Source organism: Eucyclogobius newberryi, unplaced genomic scaffold, assembly GCF_026437365.1.
Source record: "Eucyclogobius newberryi isolate DKJ021-1_F unplaced genomic scaffold, fEucNew1.0.hap1 SCAF_16, whole genome shotgun sequence".
NCBI lineage: Eukaryota > Metazoa > Chordata > Actinopteri > Gobiiformes > Gobiidae > Eucyclogobius > Eucyclogobius newberryi.
Window position 1 is genome coordinate 32,679,947 of NW_027315790.1, and position 19,661 is coordinate 32,699,607.

Sequence of the window (19,661 nt, forward strand, 5' to 3'; positions counted from 1 at the left end):
TCCGAGCTCGTCTTTGAGAAGGTTCTGGCTCCGAGCTCGTCTTTGAGAAGGTTCTGGCTCCGAGCTCGTCTTTGTGGAAGGTTCTGGCTCCGAGCTCGTCTTTGAGGAAGGTTCTGGCTCCGAGCTCGTCTTTGAGAAGGTTCTGGCTCCGAGCTCGTCTTTGTGGAAGGTTCTGGCTCCGAGCTCGTCTTTGTGGAAAGTTCTGGCTCCGAGCTCATCTTTGAGAAGGTTCTGGCCCGAGCTCGTCTTTGTGGAAGGTTCTGGCTCCGAGCTCATCTTTGAGAAGGTTCTGGCTCCGAGCTCATCTTTGTGGAAAGTTCTGGCTCCGAGCTCGTCTTTGAGAAGGTTCTGGCGCCGAGCTCATCTTTGAGAAGGTTCTGGCCCGAGCTCGTCTTTGTGGAAGGTTCTGGCTCCGAGCTCATCTTTGAGAAGGTTCTGGCTCCGAGCTCGTCTTTGGGGAAGGTTCTGGCTCCGAGCTCGTCTTTGAGGAAGGTTCTGGCTCCGAGCTCGTCTTTGAGAAGGTTCTGGCTCCGAGCTCGTCTTTGAGAAGGTTCTGGCTCCGAGCTCGTCTTTGTGGAAGGTTTTGGCTCCGAGCTCGTCTTTGTGGAAAGTTCTGGCTCCGAGCTCGTCTTTGAGAAGGTTCTGGCGCCGAGCTCATCTTTGAGAAGGTTCTGGCCCGAGCTCGTCTTTGTGGAAGGTTCTGGCTCCGAGCTCATCTTTGAGAAGGTTCTGGCTCCGAGCTCATCTTTGTGGAAAGTTCTGGCTCCGAGCTCGTCTTTGAGAAGGTTCTGGCGCCGAGCTCATCTTTGAGAAGGTTCTGGCCCGAGCTCGTCTTTGTGGAAGGTTCTGGCTCCGAGCTCGTCTTTGTGGAAAGTTCTGGCTCCGAGCTCGTCTTTGAGAAGGTTCTGGCGCCGAGCTCATCTTTGAGAAGGTTCTGGCCCGAGCTCGTCTTTGTGGAAGGTTCTGGCTCCGAGCTCATCTTTGAGAAGGTTCTGGCTCCGAGCTCATCTTTGTGGAAAGTTCTGGCTCCGAGCTCGTCTCTGAGAAGGTTCTGGCGCCGAGCTCATCTTTGAGAAGGTTCTGGCCCGAGCTCGTCTTTGTGGAAGGTTCTGGCTCCGAGCTCATCTTTGAGAAGGTTCTGGCTCCGAGCTCGTCTTTGGGGAAGGTTCTGGCTCCGAGCTCGTCTTTGGGGAAGGTTCTGGCTCCGAGCTCGTCTTTGGGGAAGGTTCTGGCTCCGTGTCCGTCTGTTCGTGTCAGAGGTCAGGGGCCCCGGTCCTTCTCCACTGTCCTGGGACGCCTCTAACGAGCTCCTCTGCGCTAATGAAGCTGAACCGTGGGTAAAGAGCCGCGATGAGCCGCCCTTGTGGTCAAGAACACTCATGAAAACGATAACAAAGAAGATGAAGGGCAAAAGGGACGTCCGACATCGGCAAAAATACAAGTTTGAATCAAGCTTTGTCATCAGAATGTTCACGGAACGGAAGTCGAACATTACACGTTTTCAAGGGACAAAAAAGCAACAAAAAAAAAGCATTTATCTGATTCTATCTTTGGGCTAAAAAGTGACGTACTGTTGCTTTAAGTCACAAAGTTAAAGGACACATTCTGAGCGTTAACCTTGTGTTTCCTTCACTCAGAGTTGTATTTGGATTGATTCTTGCACATTTGAGTTGATCCCGTTTCGTCCTGCCACTGAGGCTCGGCTGAGGCTCGTTTTCACCTACCCCCTATCCCCGCCCACTTTCCTTTCCTGTACTTTCCTGTGAGATTATTTGATCAAATGAAGCCTCAGAGTGACACGAGGTCAGTTTTAAAATGTCACATGGTCATTTTCCCACAATGGAACATGTAAATGATGAATCTGCTGCTCGTTACGGCGAAATGCCACTATTAGAGGCGGGGCTTATCACTTCTGCAGACAATAGCAGGAAGTCAATGAACCTGTTTCTATGATTAAGTTGTTTTAGATCGATATTACAATTAACTAACTGTAAAATTATGAATACTTTTGGTTCAATCCGGAGGAAAAACGCACACTTTTTGCCCTTCTTCTTCTTTGTTAAAGGGACGTTTAGACAGACGTTTAATGCCGTACTGCGGAACATTTCAGGCAAAGACGTACCATCTGCATAAAGACAATAAAACAAGTGACAGAGCCTGAAAAGTGACACAAAGTGACACAGTGAAGCTTTAATAAACACTGAGTGAGAAAGAGGTTTATTCTGGAGCTCGAGAAGGAAGCGGGAAAACACCTGCAGAGACACACCGCCATCTAGTGACTGAAAATACACATTACATCTAAACATCTGTTATTTCAACAAATGTATTATTTTTATCCAGTTTAGATTAATATTTTCAGTTATATTTTACAAAATGTTATTGTCAAGGGAATATTTTCACTTTTGGAGACATTTTTAAGGCTTCAAAAAACGCTCTTTGTCCAAGGATCCAATCTGCAACGATTTCATTACGTTACAACAAGAATGTGACTCACAAACTGCGGTGTCACAATGTCAACTTCTAGTTTTATAATTGTGAGAAAATACATAATTTATCGATTATTTCTCAAGTTTGTGACTGAAACTGAACGTTCTGAACGACATACACGAGTAAATGTGACAAAATCAGTACTTTGTATTTATCTTTAATGGATTGAAATTAAACCACCTAATTTTGCTGCTAAAATAGTCTATTACAGTATTTTTTAGTTCTTACGATTGTTTGGAGACGTCAATAATCGTTTACATCACGACTCACCATCAGAAACCTTCATGTCGTGTCCATCGTGCAGTGAAACCTCTGATGCATTTCCAACTCCATAAAAGCTTCAGTAAATATGTTGACTGAGGCATTCTTTTTGCCGTATTGATTCTATAATGCTCCAACTCATTCTGGGTCAAGGGCCGAACATAATATAAAATAAAAGAATATGAGAAATAGCTTTACAGCCTTATAATAGTTTTATGTGGAAACTGTTGCACAAATGTGCAGCAGGTGAAAGACTGAGTCCGTATTCATGCAGCAGCAGAACATGGACTTTTGATGTGATTTCTGATGTGAAATGTTCATATCACAGACGTGTTTCTGCTCAAACTCAACATGGGATCACCATTTTTATACTTAAAGCTTAGTGAGAATTAACTCTTCATGTAGTGACTCAAATGAGGTTTAGGGTGACATTAGTGTGGACACTGTCATGTTTATACTTTATTACACTCTGACCTGTTTTTACCTGTGGCTCCTGATCTGTCCAAGTTTACACTGGTTTGGATGTTTTCCTCACAGAAGTTAAGTTATCTTCTTGTTAGCTCCACTTTTAGCACAGCTCTAACACCCACAAAACCATCTTTCTTTCTTCCACGTGTTTCCCAAACCACACGTCTCTTTCCTGGCTCAGACTTCTGTGTAAGTGTCTGTAAAGTGCACGACGCTCTTCAGCATTTCTCAGCCTTCAGCACTTGCACCAGCAGCACACACAGCAGCGCTGAGGAGGGGCGCTGCAAAGGATTGTGGGATATGCAATTCTAGTGATAAAAACGCTAAATCAAATTATTCGGCAGGCCGGATTAAAACGTCTGGGGGGCCGGATTCGGCCCACGGGCCACCAGTTTGACCTGTGCACTAAAGCAAATAAACAATGACTGAAGTCAAAATGAAGGAAAGAGACGAGTTCAGTTCAGAGCTTTACTCATGTTTTACTCCAAAAGTATTTGAGATGAACAAAGTTGACAAATACAAGTTGTTTGTGGGAGTTTTGGACAAAAGGATTAGAAAACAGATGCATTTATATTTACACGGTACAAAACTCTCATTGTTTTTCACAAGTGTGTTTCTAAAAACATAAAAACAATCAGAAAATGACATAAAACGTTCAAATAAAAATATTTTTTTACACGAGGGTCAAGAGGGTCACTCTGACGGAGGGTCAGGAGAGTCACTGATGGAGAGTCAGGAGGGTCACTCTGACGGAGGGTCAGGGTCAGGAGGGTCACTCTAGGGTCACTCTGACGGAGGGTCAGGAGGGTCACTCTGACGGAGGGTCAGGGTCAGGAGGGTCACTCTAGGGTCACTCTGACGGAGGGTCACTCTGACGGAGGGTCAGGAGGGTCACTCTGACGGTCCACACAGAGTCGTGAGGCGATTCTGAGGAGAAAAGTGTGATTAAACACCACAAACAGATTTTTTTTATACCATTTTGTGCCGAAACAAAAACCTGCAGCTGTCGAATGCTCCTCAGCGCCGACTCATCGAGCAACGACAGATCCAAAGAATCCATCTGACTCGACAACAACTGGATACTCTGCAACACACGACACACAACATGAAAAACACACACACACACACACACACAACAAAAACACGAGAACACACAACAGTCACACACGGAGCAGGACAAACCTCTCCGTTCCCGATGGGGACGTTGATGACGATGTCCGTGTTGCCCGCGGCGATGGGCGAGCCGTTCACTGAGATACTGTAGACGCGCTCTTTGTGTCGGGGAACTCTGACGGCCGGAGTCTTAGGAAGTCTGAGGACCAGAGCGGGACAAATGTGAGGACCAGAGCGGGACAAGTGCGAGGACCAGAGCGGGACAAGTGCGAGGACCAGAGCGGGACAAGTGCGAGGACCAGAGCGGGACAAGTGCGAGGACCAGAGCGGGACAAGTGCGAGGACCAGAGCGGGACAAGTGCGAGGACCAGAGCGGGACAAGTGCGAGGACCAGAGCGGGACAAGTGCGAGGACCAGAGCGGGACAAGTGTGAGGACCAGAGCGGGACAAATGTGAGGACCAGAGCGGGACAAATGTGAGGACCAGAGCGGGACAAATGTGAGGACCAGAGCGGGACAAATGCGAGGACCAGAGCGGGACAAGTGCGAGGACCAGAGCGGGACAAGTGCGAGGACCAGAGCGGGACAAGTGCGAGGACCAGAGCGGGACAAGTGCGAGGACCAGAGCGGGACAAGTGTGAGGACCAGAGCGGGACAAATGTGAGGACCAGAGCGGGACAAATGTGAGGACCAGAGCGGGACAAATGTGAGGACCAGAGCGGGACAAGTGCGAGGACCAGAGCGGGACAAATGTGAGGACCAGAGCGGGACAAGTGCGAGGACCAGAGCGGGACAAGTGCGAGGACCAGAGCGGGACAAGTGCGAGGACCAGAGCGGGACAAGTGCGAGGACCAGAGCGGGACAAGTGTGAGGACCAGAGCGGGACAAGTGTGAGGACCAGAGCGGGACAAATGTGAGGACCAGAGCGGGACAAATGTGAGGACCAGAGCGGGACAAATGTGAGGACCAGAGCGGGACAAATGTGAGGACCAGAGCGGGACAAGTGCGAGGACCAGAGCGGGACAAGTGCGAGGACCAGAGCGGGACAAGTGCGAGGACCAGAGCGGGACAAGTGTGAGGACCAGAGCGGGACAAATGTGAGGACCAGAGCGGGACAAATGTGAGGACCAGAGCGGGACAAATGTGAGGACCAGAGCGGGACAAATGTGAGGACCAGAGCGGGACAAGTGCGAGGACCAGAGCGGGACAAGTGTGAGGACCAGAGCGGGACAAATGTGAGGACCAGAGCGGGACAAATGTGAGGACCAGAGCGGGACAAATGTGAGGACCAGAGCGGGACAAGTGTGAGGACCAGAGCGGGACAAATGTGAGGACCAGAGCGGGACAAATGTGAGGACCAGAGCGGGACAAGTGTGAGGACCAGAGCGGGACAAATGTGAGGACCAGAGCGGGACAAATGTGAGGACCAGAGCGGGACAAGTGCGAGGACCAGAGCGGGACAAGTGCGAGGACCAGAGCGGGACAAGTGTGAGGACCAGAGCGGGACAAGTGTGAGGACCAGAGCGGGACAAGTGTGAGGACCAGAGCGGGACAAGTGTGAGGACCAGAGCGGGACAAATGTGAGGACCAGAGCGGGACAAGTGTGCGTGAGGACCAGAGCGGGACAAGTGTGAGGACCAGAGCGGGACAAATGTGAGGACCAGAGCGGGACAAGTGTGAGGACCAGAGCGGGACAAGTGTGAGGACCAGAGCGGGACAAATGTGAGGACCAGAGCGGGACAAATGTGAGGACCAGAGCGGGACAAATGTGAGGACCAGAGCGGGACAAGTGTGAGGACCAGAGCGGGACAAGTGTGAGGACCAGAGCGGGACAAGTGCGAGGACCAGAGCGGGACAAGTGCGAGGACCAGAGCGGGACAAGTGCGAGGACCAGAGCGGGACAAGTGTGAGGACCAGAGCGGGAAAAATGTGAGGACCAGAGCGGGACAAATGTGAGGACCAGAGCGGGAAAAATGTGAGGACCAGAGCGGGACAAGTGTGAGTGAGGACAAGAGCGGGACAAATGTGCGTGAGGACCAGAGCGGGACAAGTGTGCGTGAGGACCAGAGCGGGACAAGTGTGAGGACCAGAGCGGGACATGTGTGCGTGAGGAAGGTCAAAGGTCGTACCTGGGGTCAAAGCGGGGCGTGACCAGGGGAGTCGGGCCCATCATGAGAGACATGTCCATGGCGCTCCTGGCCGGAGTCACCATCGGCTTCCTGTTTGACCTGTAACCAACGGCAACCACCAGGAAACAGACACGACGTGAGAGCGAGACGTGGGACAGTCTTTACCATGAAAACTGATTCTCTCAAAACGGTTAAAGGAGCGGTTTCACTCGGTTAAAGGAGCGGTTTCACTCGGTTAAAGGAGCGGTTTCACCCGGTTAAAGGTGCGGTTTCACTCGGTTAAAGGTGCGGTTTCACTCGGTTAAAGGTGCGGTTTCACTCGGTTAAAGGAGCGGTTTCACCCGGTTAAAGGTGCGGTTTCACAAAGGTGCGGTTTCACCCGGTTAAAGGTGCGGTTTCACAAAGGTGCGGTTTCACTCGGTTAAAGGTGCGGTTTCACTCGGTTAAAGGTGCGGTTTCACTCGGTTAAAGGAGCGGTTTCACCCGGTTAAAGGTGCGGTTTCACAAAGGTGCGGTTTCACCCGGTTAAAGGTGCGGTTTCACAAAGGTGCGGTTTCACCCGGTTAAAGGTGCGGTTTCACCCGCTTAAAGGTGCGGTTTCACTCGGTTAAAGGAGCGGTTTCACCCGGTTAAAGGTGCGGTTTCACAAAGGTGCGGTTTCACCCGGTTAAAGGTGCGGTTTCACCCGGTTAAAGGTGCGGTTTCACAAAGGTGCGGTTTCACCCGGTTAAAGGTGCAGTTTCACCCGGTTAAAGGTGCAGTTTCACCAGGTTAAAGGTGCGGTTTCACCAGGTTAAAGGTGCGGTTTCACTCGGTTAAAGGAGCGGTTTCACCCGGTTAAAGGTGCGGTTTCACAAAGGTGCGGTTTCACCCGGTTAAAGGTGCGGTTTCACCCGCTTAAAGGTGCGGTTTCACCCGCTTAAAGGTGCGGTTTCACTCGGTTAAAGGTGCGGTTTCACTCGGTTAAAGGAGCGGTTTCACCCGGTTAAAGGTGCGGTTTCACAAAGGTGCGGTTTCACCCGGTTAAAGGTGCGGTTTCACCCGGTTAAAGGTGCGGTTTCACCCGGTTAAAGGTGCGGTTTCACCCGGTTAAAGGTGCAGTTTCACCCGGTTAAAGGTGCAGTTTCACCCGGTTAAAGGTGCAGTTTCACCCGGTTAAAGGTGCGGTTTCACCCCGTTAAAGGTGCGGTTTCACCCCGTTAAAGGTGCGGTTTCACCCCGTTAAAGGTGCGGTTTCACCCGCTTAAAGGTGCAGTTTCACCCGCTTAAAGGTGCAGTTTCACCCGGTTAAAGGTGCAGTTTCACCCGGTTAAAGGTGCGGTTTCACCCCGTTAAAGGTGCGGTTTCACCCCGTTAAAGGTGCGGTTTCACCCCGTTAAAGGTGCGGTTTCACCCGGTTAAAGGTGCGGTTTCACCCGGTTAAAGGTGCGGTTTCACTCGGTTAAAGGTGCGGTTTCACCCCGTTAAAGGTGCGGTTTCACCCGGTTAAAGGTGCGGTTTCACCCGGTTAAAGGTGCGGTTTCACCAGGTTAAAGGTGCGGTTTCACCAGGTTAAAGGTGCAGTTTCACCCGGTTAAAGGTGCGGTTTCACAAAGGTGCGGTTTCACAAAGATGCGGTTTCACCCGGTTAAAGGTGCGGTTTCACAAAGGTGCGGTTTCACTCGGTTAAAGGTGCGGTTTCACCCGCTTAAAGGAGCGGTTTCACTCGGTTAAAGGAGCGGTTTCACTCGGTTAAAGGTGCGGTTTCACTCGGTTAAAGGTGCGGTTTCACTCGGTTAAAGGAGCGGTTTCACCCGGTTAAAGGTGCGGTTTCACCCGGTTAAAGGTGCGGTTTCACCCGGTTAAAGGTGCGGTTTCACCCGGTTAAAGGTGCGGTTTCACCAGGTTAAAGGTGCGGTTTCACCCGGTTAAAGGTGCGGTTTCACCCGGTCCATCACCTGCGGATGGTGGAGTTCAGCTTGTTCACTGACTGGGCTTTGGCTCGTTTGGACGTTGGAGGTTTCTTAGTCGCTCTCATCTGAAAAACAACAAACATGTCAATGACCAGCTGCAGAGTCTGTCCAGAGAGTGAGCGGAGTGTGAGCGAAGAGTGAGCAGAGAGAGAGCAGAGAGAGGGAGCAGAGCGAGTGAGCAGAGAGAGAGTGAGCAGAGAGAGCAGAGAGAGAGCAGAGAGAGGGAGCAGAGCGGGTGAGCAGAAAGAGAGTGAGCAGAGAGAGCAGAGAGAGAGCAGAGAGAGGGAGCAGAGCGAGTGAGCAGAGAGAGAGTGAGCAGAGAGAGCAGAGAGAGAGTGAGCAGAGAGAGCAGAGAGAGAGTGAGCAGAGAGAGCAGAGAGAGAGTGAGCAGAGAGAGCGAGCAGAGAGAGCGAGCAGAGAGTGAGCAGAGAGAGTGAGCAGAGAGAGTGAGCAGAGAGAGAGTGAGCAGAGAGAGCAGAGAGAGAGTGAGCAGAGAGAGCGAGCAGAGAGAGCGAGCAGAGAGAGCGAGCAGAGAGAGCGAGCAGAGAGTGAGCAGAGAGAGTGAGCAGAGAGAGTGAGCAGAGAGAGAGTGAGCAGAGAGAGCAGAGAGAGCGAGCAGAGAGAGCGAGCAGAGAGAGCGAGCAGAGAGAGCGAGCAGAGAGTGAGCAGAGAGAGTGAGCAGAGAGAGCAGAGAGAGAGTGAGCAGAGAGAGCGAGCAGAGAGAGCGAGCAGAGAGAGCGAGCAGAGAGTGAGCAGAGAGAGTGAGCAGAGAGAGTGAGCAGAGAGAGCAGAGAGAGAGTGAGCAGAGAGAGCGAGCAGAGAGAGCGAGCAGAGAGAGCGAGCAGAGAGTGAGCAGAGAGAGTGAGCAGAGAGAGTGAGCAGAGAGAGCAGAGAGAGAGTGAGCAGAGAGAGAGTGAGCAGAGAGAGTGAGCAGAGAGCAGAGAGAGAGTGAGCAGAGAGAGCGAGCAGAGAGAGCGAGCAGAGAGTGAGCAGAGAGAGAGTGAGCAGAGAGAGAGTGAGCAGAGAGAGTGAGCGGGGAGTGAGCAGAGAGAGAGAGCAGAGTTGATCTTGACCTTTCGTGTGGTGCTCGGAGTCTCGTCCTCTGAACTGGAGCCGGCCTTTTTCTTTGAAGCTGTGAAAATAAAGTCGAGACGAATCTGTCATTTATGAGAACAACGTTTGTAAATCTGGCCTTTTCTGAACTTTAATGAATGAAGCAAGTAAATCAATGTTTCTTTTCCAGTAAATATTCAGATAAATACATCAAAATTAAAAATAACAGGAGAAAAAATAGTGTTACATTGGAGCTTGTCTTGTTTGCAGTTCTCATATTCAAGAAATGTAATTATTTAATAGAAATAACAGCTCGTCTTTATTTATCTCTTGATCCTCTTCCTGCTCGTTTAAACCCTCGAGCTTCATCTCCATGGATACGGATCAACAGAGAATCTCACCTTTCTGTGAGCGCAGAAGCACCGTGTGATCCTCGGCCACCACGCTCTCCACGATGGCCGCCTGCTCCTCTCTCTGCAAAACAACCACAGAATTCACATATTTAGAACTCTAAATATAAGAATAGAACTCTCACCTTCACCACGTCCACTTCTGGAGATTTGGGCTTTTCTTCTTCTACAGTGAAAAGGAAAACACACGGTTAAATCTGCAGAAACATCTAAACGTGATGCAAATATTGACCAAAATGTGTCGTTTGAGTTTTCTGATCATGATTTTCACTCTGTATTAGACGTGACAGAAACGTGTTGAAACGACCCACTAAAGTTCAGAAATATCACTTTCTAAACACTTATTTGGAAGGAACATCAGCATTTCTTATCATAAACGACGCACTAAATATTCAAATTGAGCGTTTTTTTCTCGATATTGTTTGCATTTTCGATTTATTTTCAGATAATCATTGAACAGTGCATCAGGAATGTGTTTGAAAATGTATTTGTGCGACATTTAAATCGTTTTAGCAACAAATTATACTAGATATTAAAGCTGCACCAGGATAATCGATGAACGGTCCAAACGAAACGTGTGCCACACAAAATCGCTCCGAGGTCAGTAAACACAACCAGGATTAATCCATATGTAAGCACACTGAATTATACGGTGCGCCGTCGTCTTGAGAAAATTAAAGGCTTTTAAGTGCGCCTTATAGTGCGGAAAGTGCAGTAATAAATGAATAATTGTCAACTGGTGTTTACAGCTTCCAAAACGTGCCACGAGCTCAGATAAGACATTTAAGGCTTAAATATGGGCCACAATTGCATAAACATGATGCGGAAAATGTGTAAATAATTGAGTATTTTATGAAAAAGCGTCGCTTCAGCCTCGTCTGGGTCAAATGCAAGAACTGTTTGCTGTATAATCCTCTCCAGAACAATAACCACAGGGTGATAATAGAATGTAGGGCTCTCCGGCGTCTCTTGGGCGTGGACCCAGGCGCGTGGGGACTCACTGCCGCCGTAGTATTCGATCCAGTTGAGTTGTCTGATGGCTTTGGGCAGTTTGATCAGGGCCATGTTGTACTCGTTGTCCACGTCCTTCAGCAGCTGGTTCATCCTCTCCTTGATCTGCACCAGACGCGTCTTCACTGGAAACAGACAATAGCTCAGTTTAGATCAGATTCATCACAAAAAATTTCGACTCAAACCATCACGTAAAAACATTTATCATGAAGAGCGTCTTGGCTTCGGCTTTTCTTGGAAATGTACAGCATTAGCACCTTCAACTTAACTTGACCATCGTTCATGTCAAAGTCAGATTAAACTGTCCAGATCGCTCTTCTTCTTTCACACTGTTGTCCTTAAAATGCCTTTCAATAAATTAATTTGGACAACAGCCCCAATAAAAATATAAAAAACTAAAAATCGACAGCAAGAAAGTAGTTTATTTTGCGGTTAACTATAAAGTCACTCAATGTGGGAATTGAGAGCCTTTTTATCAAAACAAACAAATGTAGAAATTTGGCTAAATTAACTTTTTATTGGGTATAACATAAATCAACAGAACGACAAAAATAATAATAATAGTAGTTAGAATAAATAAAACAAATAATAATAAAAACAACAATACTTTTCCCCAGCATCGCTCTGTGTGTTTGTTGTTATCCTCAAACTAAAAACAAATCCTAACATAAATTGTTCACCAAACAGTTTATATATTCATGTATTTATCAATCTTACCCTCGCTATCAAAATCTTCGAGAAACGCTTCGAGTTTGGCCGTCTTTGGGTTGTCTTTCGGCCGCTTTGTTGTCCGCTTCCTGGGAGCCATGGCTGAAAACAGACACACAAATACAATCCACCGTAAAGCACAAATAAAAACACAATTTAGTTTCATAAAATGGTCAAAATTCTGCAAAAACACCGTTGATGTCACACTCGCGTTTACGTTGCTAATGCTAACTAGCTGCGGCTGGCGTTCGCACATTCCAGTAAAATCCATTGTTATTTAAAAGCATAAACACGTCATTTGATACGTAAACTTGCTTATACATTTCTTGTGATGTGCACTGAGTTAAACCGATCTACCTTTCTTTGCGTTTTGTCTTCTTTTCTTCCGTTTTCAGCCGCGTCTGCTTCACTCTGCGCGGAGCGAATTTCAAATCTACAACAGCAACAACAGCCAATGACGAGAGACGTTTTCCTCACGTCACGTAAACTCGACTCTGCACCAATCACAGTCCGGGGATTTTGTTGTTTACGGAAATGCGACGGAAGTGGAGCCGACACAACATGGCAGGAACGTGGAAAGCGAGAAAACTATAGAAAATGACAAGAATAACGTGGTTTTTGTATGTTTTTTGTAGCTAATCATAAACATGTCGCAGATGGGATTAGCGCCGCTGCACCAAGCACTCAGGAAAGCTTTCCAGTGCGTTGAAAATAGCCAAAAGACGTGGCGCGAGGTGCTGCGGGAGTGCGATCCGCTGATGGTGTCGTTGGGGAACCTGGCGGAGCAGTTTGTGGCGCTGTCCAAAGTGGATTTGTCCAAAACGCCGCTCAAAATGTTCCCGGATCTGGAGGACAAACTGCGGTTCAAACTGCATCACGCCGCGGACACGGTCATGGTCAAACTCCACGAGAAACTGTGAGTGGAACTAACGTCACTCCGAAGTACAACTGTCTGTATTTATGCACGTGCTTGTGTTTATCACGCTTTATATTTGACTATTATGATTCATTGCTTTAATTTGCTTTATAAACGCAATATAAAACTCTTTATCTAGTAAAGAATTGGGCTGTAATTCAGTGTTTCTTGTATTAAAATGAACATAAAGTTTGCCCAAAACTATGACTTAAAGAAACAAATAAAAAATATCTGAAAAATTCAAATATTATACCTATTATGAATCATTTATATCATATTTTTGGGTGCTGATAATGTTAGTTCAATAATATTTTAACAAACACACTGACCAAACTATTACTTTTACATCACAGAATACACTTTATTTTAACCATCCACACTTTCTCCCCACTTTTTTATCTAATTTTCTCATATTTTGTATTAGTTTTGCATCGGTTAGTTTTTGTTTTTATATGTTGAATATTGCCTTGTTTGCTTATGTGTTTTACTGAGCTTATTGCTTTCTCTTTGTGTAATTTTAAACTACTAAACTAATTCAATATAGTTGGAAATGAGCCTTTTTGCTTTAGCACTAGAAACAATGCATCTGGTTTGTTAAATATAATTACACGATTAATAGTAAATTTAATAAAGACATAAAGTGAATGAATAAATGAACAATCAACAACAATATATTGTTGTTGGTTTAAAATGTTAAAATTAAAATAGATAAAATGTATCCAATTAAAATAAATTAAAACATAAATAATTAAAATGCATCTAATTACAATTACAAGGCAAAAAAATATACAAAATTTCAAGTAAATGTTTAAATATGTACAATGTGTTGTTGTTTTTTCCCCCGAGACAGTTCAACTTCCATTCAGTTGTCATTTTCAATCTGAAGGTACAAGGCAGAACACATTATTTTCATTTATTCAAATCTGTGGGTGAATCTTGATGGTTGAAACATGTAGAGACGTTTCAGCTTTCCTTCTTTAAACAGAATGTAGCGCGTCGTCATTAGCAGACATCTTTACCAGATCGTCCTCGTCTCCCGCAGCTCGTCTCTGCAGTCGCTGCGAGACGCCGTCAGTTCCCAGGTGGCTTCGGTGTTTCAGATCCACCATCACGCGGCTCTGGACCTCGCGGCTCTGACCGAGCGTTCGCCCGCCGCTCCGTCCGTCGCCGACATGATGCAGTGGCTCCAGGACGCTGACCGACACTTCAGACGAGAGTATCCTTCACAGAGCCAACGCTGAAGGTGCAACGTGAGAGGGAGTCAGCCTTTCTGTGAGTGATGGCTCAGAGGTTAGAGTTCAGAGGTTAGAGTTCAGAGGTTAGAGTTCAGAGGTTAGAGTTCAGAGGTTAGAGTTCAGAGGTTAGAGTTCAGAGTATAGAGTTTAGAGTTCAGAATGAGAAAAGGTTTATTTGATACAGAAGTCACAAACAGGAAGTTGCTTTGGTGATTCGGTGCAACATAAAACAATGATAAAACATAATATACAAAAGAGAAAATAAATAAATCTACTATAGGATAAAAAATAACAATAGGCTATAAGGTAAAGAATACAAATAAAAAAGACTTTGGAGGAAGACATTTTTACTGTTTTTGTTGTGTTGTATTAAGTGTTAATTGCATTATTTAAGTCCAGGCTATTTTTATGAGCTTTTTTTGACAAATAAAAGCGACATTTCTAATAAAATGGATCAATTGAGGCTTAATCTTTTGTGACATTTCCTAACACATAAATGACACATTTGTATTGTAATGTTGTTAGTTTTATACATGACGCGGCAGCAATTTTACAGTTGTGACGAAAAGGAAAAGCGGTGGGACAAAAGTTTGGACGTGAAAAACATAAATACTTTCATTTGACAAATCACTTTTATTAGACATCAGATTACAGCACAATTCTAAAATACCGTATTTTCCGGACCATAAGCCGCACCAGCCAAAAAATGCATAATAGAGAAGAAAAAACATATATAAGTTGCATTTGATGAAACCCAAGACCAAGAACAGACTTTTCCTCTTGAAATGCAGTTTAAAATAATAACAGACTAGAGAACATGGTGAATAGGTGTACGTATGCTAACGCTAACACCTTCAGCTACATGACGTATGCTAACGCTAACACCTTCAGCTACATGACGTATGCTAACGCTAACACCTTCAGCTACATGACGTATGCTAACGCTAACACCTTCAGCTACATGACGTATGCTAACGCTAACACCTTCAGCTACATGACGTATGCTAACGCTAACACCTTCAGCTACATGACGTATGCTAACGCTAACACCTTCAGCTACATGACGTATGCTAACGCTAACACCTTCAGCTACATGACGTATGCTAACGCTAACACCTTCAGCTACATGACGTATGCTAACGCTAACACCTTCAGCTACATGACGTATGCTAACGCTAACACCTTCAGCTACATGACGTATGCTAACGCTAACACCTTCAGCTACATGACATATGCTAACGCTAACACCTTCAGCTACATGACGTATGCTAACGCTAACACCTTCAGCTACATGACGTATGCTAACGCTAACAGCTTCAGCTACATGAGGCACAGACAGAACTGTGGTAAGTGTCTGGTATGTTAACGTAACATATGAACAGTTATTCAGATAACTATAGCATAAAGAACATGCTAACAAGTTTAGCAAAGCATCAGTTTTACCCCAAATCACTAAATCCACTGAATTCTTCTTCCTCTGTGTCACTTCTAAACAACTCCACAAACTCCAGAGGAAGAGGAAGTGCAGATTCTTCTTCTGCGTCGCTTAGATATGTGCAATACCATCATATTCATGTGAAATTACTGTCGTGCTCACACGCAATGGTGTCAAATTCATGTGCATATAACTGATGAGAATAGAGTGTTTATTTTTCCATTATTATTATTATTAGTATTAGTATTATCTTGTCTTACGCTAGCTGTTTATTTTATATTTTTATTATTAATATTTTTATCTTAATTTATTTTTCCCCTCTATCACTACTTGGGAAATAGGAGATTTTGTCTATAAGTGTTCTTCTATTAAGTGTGTTTTTTTATTATTCTATTAGTCATCTGTCCTTTTCCTCTGTATCTACTGCGTTGCAACAATGGAATTTTCCCATGTGTGGACAATAAAGGATTATCTTATCTTATCTTAGAGCCTAGAGCGCCCTCTTGTGGTCGTCAGTGTGAAAATAACGAATAATATCACATATAAGTCGCTCTGGAGTATAAGTCGCACCCCGGCCAACACTATTGACAAAAAATCGGTATATGAATAATCCCTGTGTCGTCCAGTGAAGGTTGATTTTCCTTTAGCATTTTCTTCACAGATTCATAAAGAGAAAGACTCTGTTGTCGACTCTGAGGCCGGACGACTTCGCTCAGATGGAATCGGCTCCGGAACGATGGAAATCCCTGAACTCTCCTAAAGCGGAGGACGAGATCACGGGTACGAGCGCGTCGTGTTCCTCCCGTTACCGTGACGTTGCAGCGAGTTCTGCGGCGACACGTGAATATGAAACGTGAGATCAGAGGCGTGTCCTGTGCGATCCGTCGTATGAGTCGAAGTTATGAGCAAAAAGTGTCAAAATCTATCAAAGTTCATTGAGGTTTTGTAAATAAAATGCAGAATAAATTCACGATTCATTCATAAATCTCTCTTATCTTTCCGTTCTGGTCCATATAAATCCTATAAAATCATTATTCAACTCATAAATCAGGCATTTTACTGATTTATTGACTGAACGATTAAAGAATTACAGCCCTGGAATTCATTTTGGGGGAAAAATAGCTTGAATTTCTTAAGTTAGTGAGATATTTTAATGGAATTATTATGGAAAACGTCATTAGTTAGACTTTAGTTACTTTACTTTGGGATTACTTTATTTGTAGTATTGTATGAATGAATAAATAACATGCTTTTATGTTTGATGAATGACATTTTAACTGAAGTAAAACACAAACTACTAAAGATTATAGTATGTTATAAATGAATAAACGTCAAGCTTTTATGTTTTATGAATGACATTTAAACCAGCGAGTCGTGTAAAGTAACTACAGAGGAACATTTACTGCTTTTAACTGTTTAATGTTGCGCTTTTCTTGTTATTAATCATTAGTTACACATTACTAGTTACTTTACTTAGTTATAATGTGTTATAATATGGTATAAATGACAAGCTTTTATGTTTTATGAATGACATTTAAACAAGTGAGTCGTGTAAAGTGTATTAAAACAAACTACAGAAGAACATTTACGGCTTTTAACGGTGAAATGTGGCGCTCGTTTCACGTTTTATCGTCTTGTCGTGTGATTTGCCGCAGAAGAACGTTCCGTTTTCGTATCGATGGCGTTCAGGCGAGTTCAGGCGTAACTAACGGCGACTCCCGTGTGATCCGTAGACGCGCTGTGCAGAGCGTCCTTCTTCACGGATGAGCGATGAAGACGAGGTCGACGGAAGCGAAACGTGTGGAAACGCCTGGACTTTAAAGACACTTCGTGACATCAGCAGGTGGAACGGGGCATTTTGAGCACGACTTCACACATCTCACAAACACAATCTTCACATTTTAGATGAATAAACGTGTCAATAAATCAATGTAAGGAAAGACAATCTGCTCACGTTCTTTATTAAACTGTTTATTGCACAGATATCGACCCGAAAATATATAATACTTTTTAAATAATGCCAAATAACACTGCAATATCACAGCACGTGCCATCATAAAAGCCACAGAATGAATAAATAAATGAATAAATACGTTGCTTGTGATGAATACGACTTGTTCAGGCACAAAGTTTCACAATAAGAGAAGGAGAAATACATTCATTCTTCATTAAACACTGGAAAACCACATTATAAATAAAATACAGGTGAGAAATGTTTTTTCAAAAAGGCCGAGACGGTGTTGACAATAATAATATAACTTTGATTTCATGACATTTTAAGGCGGGAAAGATAAATGCAGACAACCAATCAGAGAGCTGTATTTAACCCTTCGATTACCCATCGATTTTTACCCCTAGATCTTTTGAAAATTAGAAATATGAAGAGTTCAATGATGTTTGTAATGTACAAAACACATTTAAAACTCTGGATGAATAAATAAATAATGTTTTAATAGCGGTTTATATGTTTTGGAGACAGATCATGAATAACATGATGGATCTTTAGTTTAACCTCGTGGATCTGAAATATCCGGGTTAAACCTGTTGTGAGTTGAACTAGTGGCCAGTTGGTGGTACTGCAGCGAGCAGAGGAACGCATCAGAGCGACATTAAACAAACTGCACGTGTTCGACTGACGAAGAGCGATTTTCAGATCATAAACGCTAATAAATCCTTCCGTCGTCGTAGAAACAGCTTTTTCAGCTCAAGTTCAAACCTTTGATCGTCTTGTCGTGTTTTATTCAACTTTTGAGTACTTTTCCCCCGTACAAATATGTAATATCTAGTTTTACATTGTTAATAACTATGTCACCCATGAGCCCCATTTTTCAAACAGGAAAATATTCAATAACTCATTAAAACGTGTCTTGTAAAACACTTAAAGCGCAGAAAGAGAAAGTGATGAGTCATGTTTGATGAAAAGTGGCCGTGAACGAGAGAGAAAAGTCTGGACCTGCAGTACCGCCGAGTGGCCACTAGTCACACTGAACACAAACCGGCCACAAGATCGCGATGAAAGGCGTTTGAATTGTGAAACAGGAAGTGGTGTAACGTAACGCGCCTCAGACGTACTCCTTTAGCGGGACGCTGTTGGTCATGATCGGCTTGGACACGTCGGGAATCGTCGGCGGCGAATTGGCGAAGCTCCTGCCGGCGTAGCCCCGCCTGTAGCGCCCGCCCTTCTCGATGGCGGGACACGTGCTGCTCAGGACGGCGCCGCTGATCATCAGGATGACGGCCGACGCCCAGCCCAGGTAGATGGCCTGGCCCAGCTCGCGCTTGTGCATCACGGGGACGTTGGGGTTGTAGAAGTCCTGCACGACCGTGTTCGCCGTCCACGACACGGGCACCAGCACGCACAGGCCGGTCAGGATGAAGAGCACGCCGCCGGAGAGCGCGATGCCCGCCTTGGCCCGCCGGTCGTCGCCGGCGCACGTGGTGCACTTCATGCCGCAGCAGGAGACGGTGCACGACAGCCAGCCCATGAAGATGGCGATGCACATGAGCGCCCGGGCGGCCTGGAGGTCGGGCGGCAGGGCCAGCATGGAGTCGTAGGTCTTGCACTGCATGTGGCCCGTGGTCTGGTACACGCAGTTCATCCAGATGCCCTCCCACTTGATCTCGGACGTGAGGAGGTTGGGCCCGATGAACGCCGAGACCTTCCACTGCGGTAGAGCCGTGACGGCGATGGCCATGATCCACCCGGTGACGGCGCAGGTGAAGCTGATGAGCTGCATCCCCGTGTTCACCATGACGACGCAAATCAGGTCAAAGTGAGCCAAGAGTTTTCACGCAAACGAAATCTGAGCCTTCGAAGATGGACGTTTGTTTGGGCCAGAAATGTGTCGCTCCGAAAGAGAAACTGGATATTCCTGATGAATAATGAAGCCGCTGTATCGAGTGACCACCAGAGTGACCAGAGGAGTGTCCGTTACATCGCCGCGCGCTCAAACGCACCGCGGCTCCTTTCTTTGTTCCGACTGAAAGGATTTGAACATTCCAGAACTTTGTGACGCCGTAAAGAACCTCAGAGCTCCCAAAGTCCTGAAGCGAGAAAGTACAATCTCCCAAAGGCTTCACGTATCGACAGCGCCTCCGGTAATCGCAGTCTGGAGGCGTCGTTCTTGTAAATCCACGCGTTTTTTTGTCAGAAACATGTGTTTTCAACGTGTTTTCAGTCAATTCCCTTCAAGAAAGTCAAACGTTCAAATTCGTCTGCGCGAAAACGACGACGAGACAAATGAAATCGAGGTCCAGAAGCGTCCGAGATCTGTCCGGTTCTAACGTCGTGCGGCCAACTCCGACTTGTCGCGATCCATTTTGCCCCGAAACGCGCTCTCTCCGTCGCTCAGAGCCCGTCACACTTTCTCCCGCTCGTCCTCATCTCTGAGTTGAATAATTGAGCGCGCCATAGCGATGCGTGGGAGCGCCGAGCGGCCCGTGTGCTCGTCCTGTGCTCGCCGGACGGTCTGAAAGCGGATCTG

At 45.9% G+C, this 19,661-nt stretch overlaps 3 protein-coding genes across 3 annotated transcripts; 1 reads left to right on the plus strand and 2 right to left on the minus strand.

The window, feature by feature from the left end:
- Window positions 1–3,670: 3,670 nt before the first annotated feature.
- cdca8 (cell division cycle associated 8) lies at window positions 3,671–12,034 on the minus strand. Its single transcript, XM_072447206.1, has 11 exons — window positions 11,949–12,034; window positions 11,601–11,693; window positions 10,874–11,008; window positions 9,998–10,038; window positions 9,864–9,936; window positions 9,483–9,541; window positions 8,395–8,474; window positions 6,458–6,556; window positions 4,399–4,528; window positions 4,214–4,300; window positions 3,671–4,143 (listed from the first exon to the last, which is right to left on the minus strand). Exons 2-11 carry the CDS (start codon window positions 11,689–11,691, stop codon window positions 4,108–4,110), a joined length of 831 nt encoding a protein of 276 aa, XP_072303307.1. The 5' UTR covers window positions 11,692–11,693; window positions 11,949–12,034; the 3' UTR covers window positions 3,671–4,107.
- Window positions 12,035–12,115: 81 nt separating this feature from the next.
- Window positions 12,116–17,131, plus strand: airim (AFG2 interacting ribosome maturation factor). The gene is made up of 4 exons (XM_072448282.1): window positions 12,116–12,507; window positions 13,550–13,723; window positions 15,839–15,957; window positions 16,911–17,131. The coding sequence occupies exons 1-4, from the start codon at window positions 12,239–12,241 to the stop codon at window positions 16,949–16,951; spliced, it is 603 nt and encodes a 200-aa protein (XP_072304383.1). The 5' UTR covers window positions 12,116–12,238; the 3' UTR covers window positions 16,952–17,131.
- A 1,108-nt stretch (window positions 17,132–18,239) lies between these two features.
- cldn35 (claudin 35) lies at window positions 18,240–18,934 on the minus strand. Its single transcript, XM_072448280.1, has one exon. It carries the CDS (start codon window positions 18,927–18,929, stop codon window positions 18,240–18,242), a length of 690 nt encoding a protein of 229 aa, XP_072304381.1. The 5' UTR covers window positions 18,930–18,934.
- Between the last annotated feature and the right edge of the window lie 727 nt (window positions 18,935–19,661).

Coding starts and splice junctions, on each gene's coding strand:
- cdca8 (XM_072447206.1), bottom strand. CDS start 11,691: ATGGCTCCCAGGAAGCGGACAACAAAGCGGCCGAAAGACAACCCAAAG. Junction 10,039..10,873: donor GATCGAATACTACGGCGGCA/GTGAGTCCCCAC, acceptor TTTTCACTGTAG/AAGAAGAAAAGCCCAAATCT. Junction 6,557..8,394: donor CTGAACTCCACCATCCGCAG/GTGATGGACCGG, acceptor CGTTGGTTACAG/GTCAAACAGGAAGCCGATGG.
- airim (XM_072448282.1), top strand. CDS start 12,239: ATGTCGCAGATGGGATTAGCGCCGCTGCACCAAGCACTCAGGAAAGCT. Junction 12,508..13,549: donor GTCAAACTCCACGAGAAACT/GTGAGTGGAACT, acceptor CGTCTCCCGCAG/CTCGTCTCTGCAGTCGCTGC. Junction 13,724..15,838: donor GACCGACACTTCAGACGAGA/GTATCCTTCACA, acceptor TTTTCTTCACAG/ATTCATAAAGAGAAAGACTC.
- cldn35 (XM_072448280.1), bottom strand. CDS start 18,929: ATGGTGAACACGGGGATGCAGCTCATCAGCTTCACCTGCGCCGTCACC.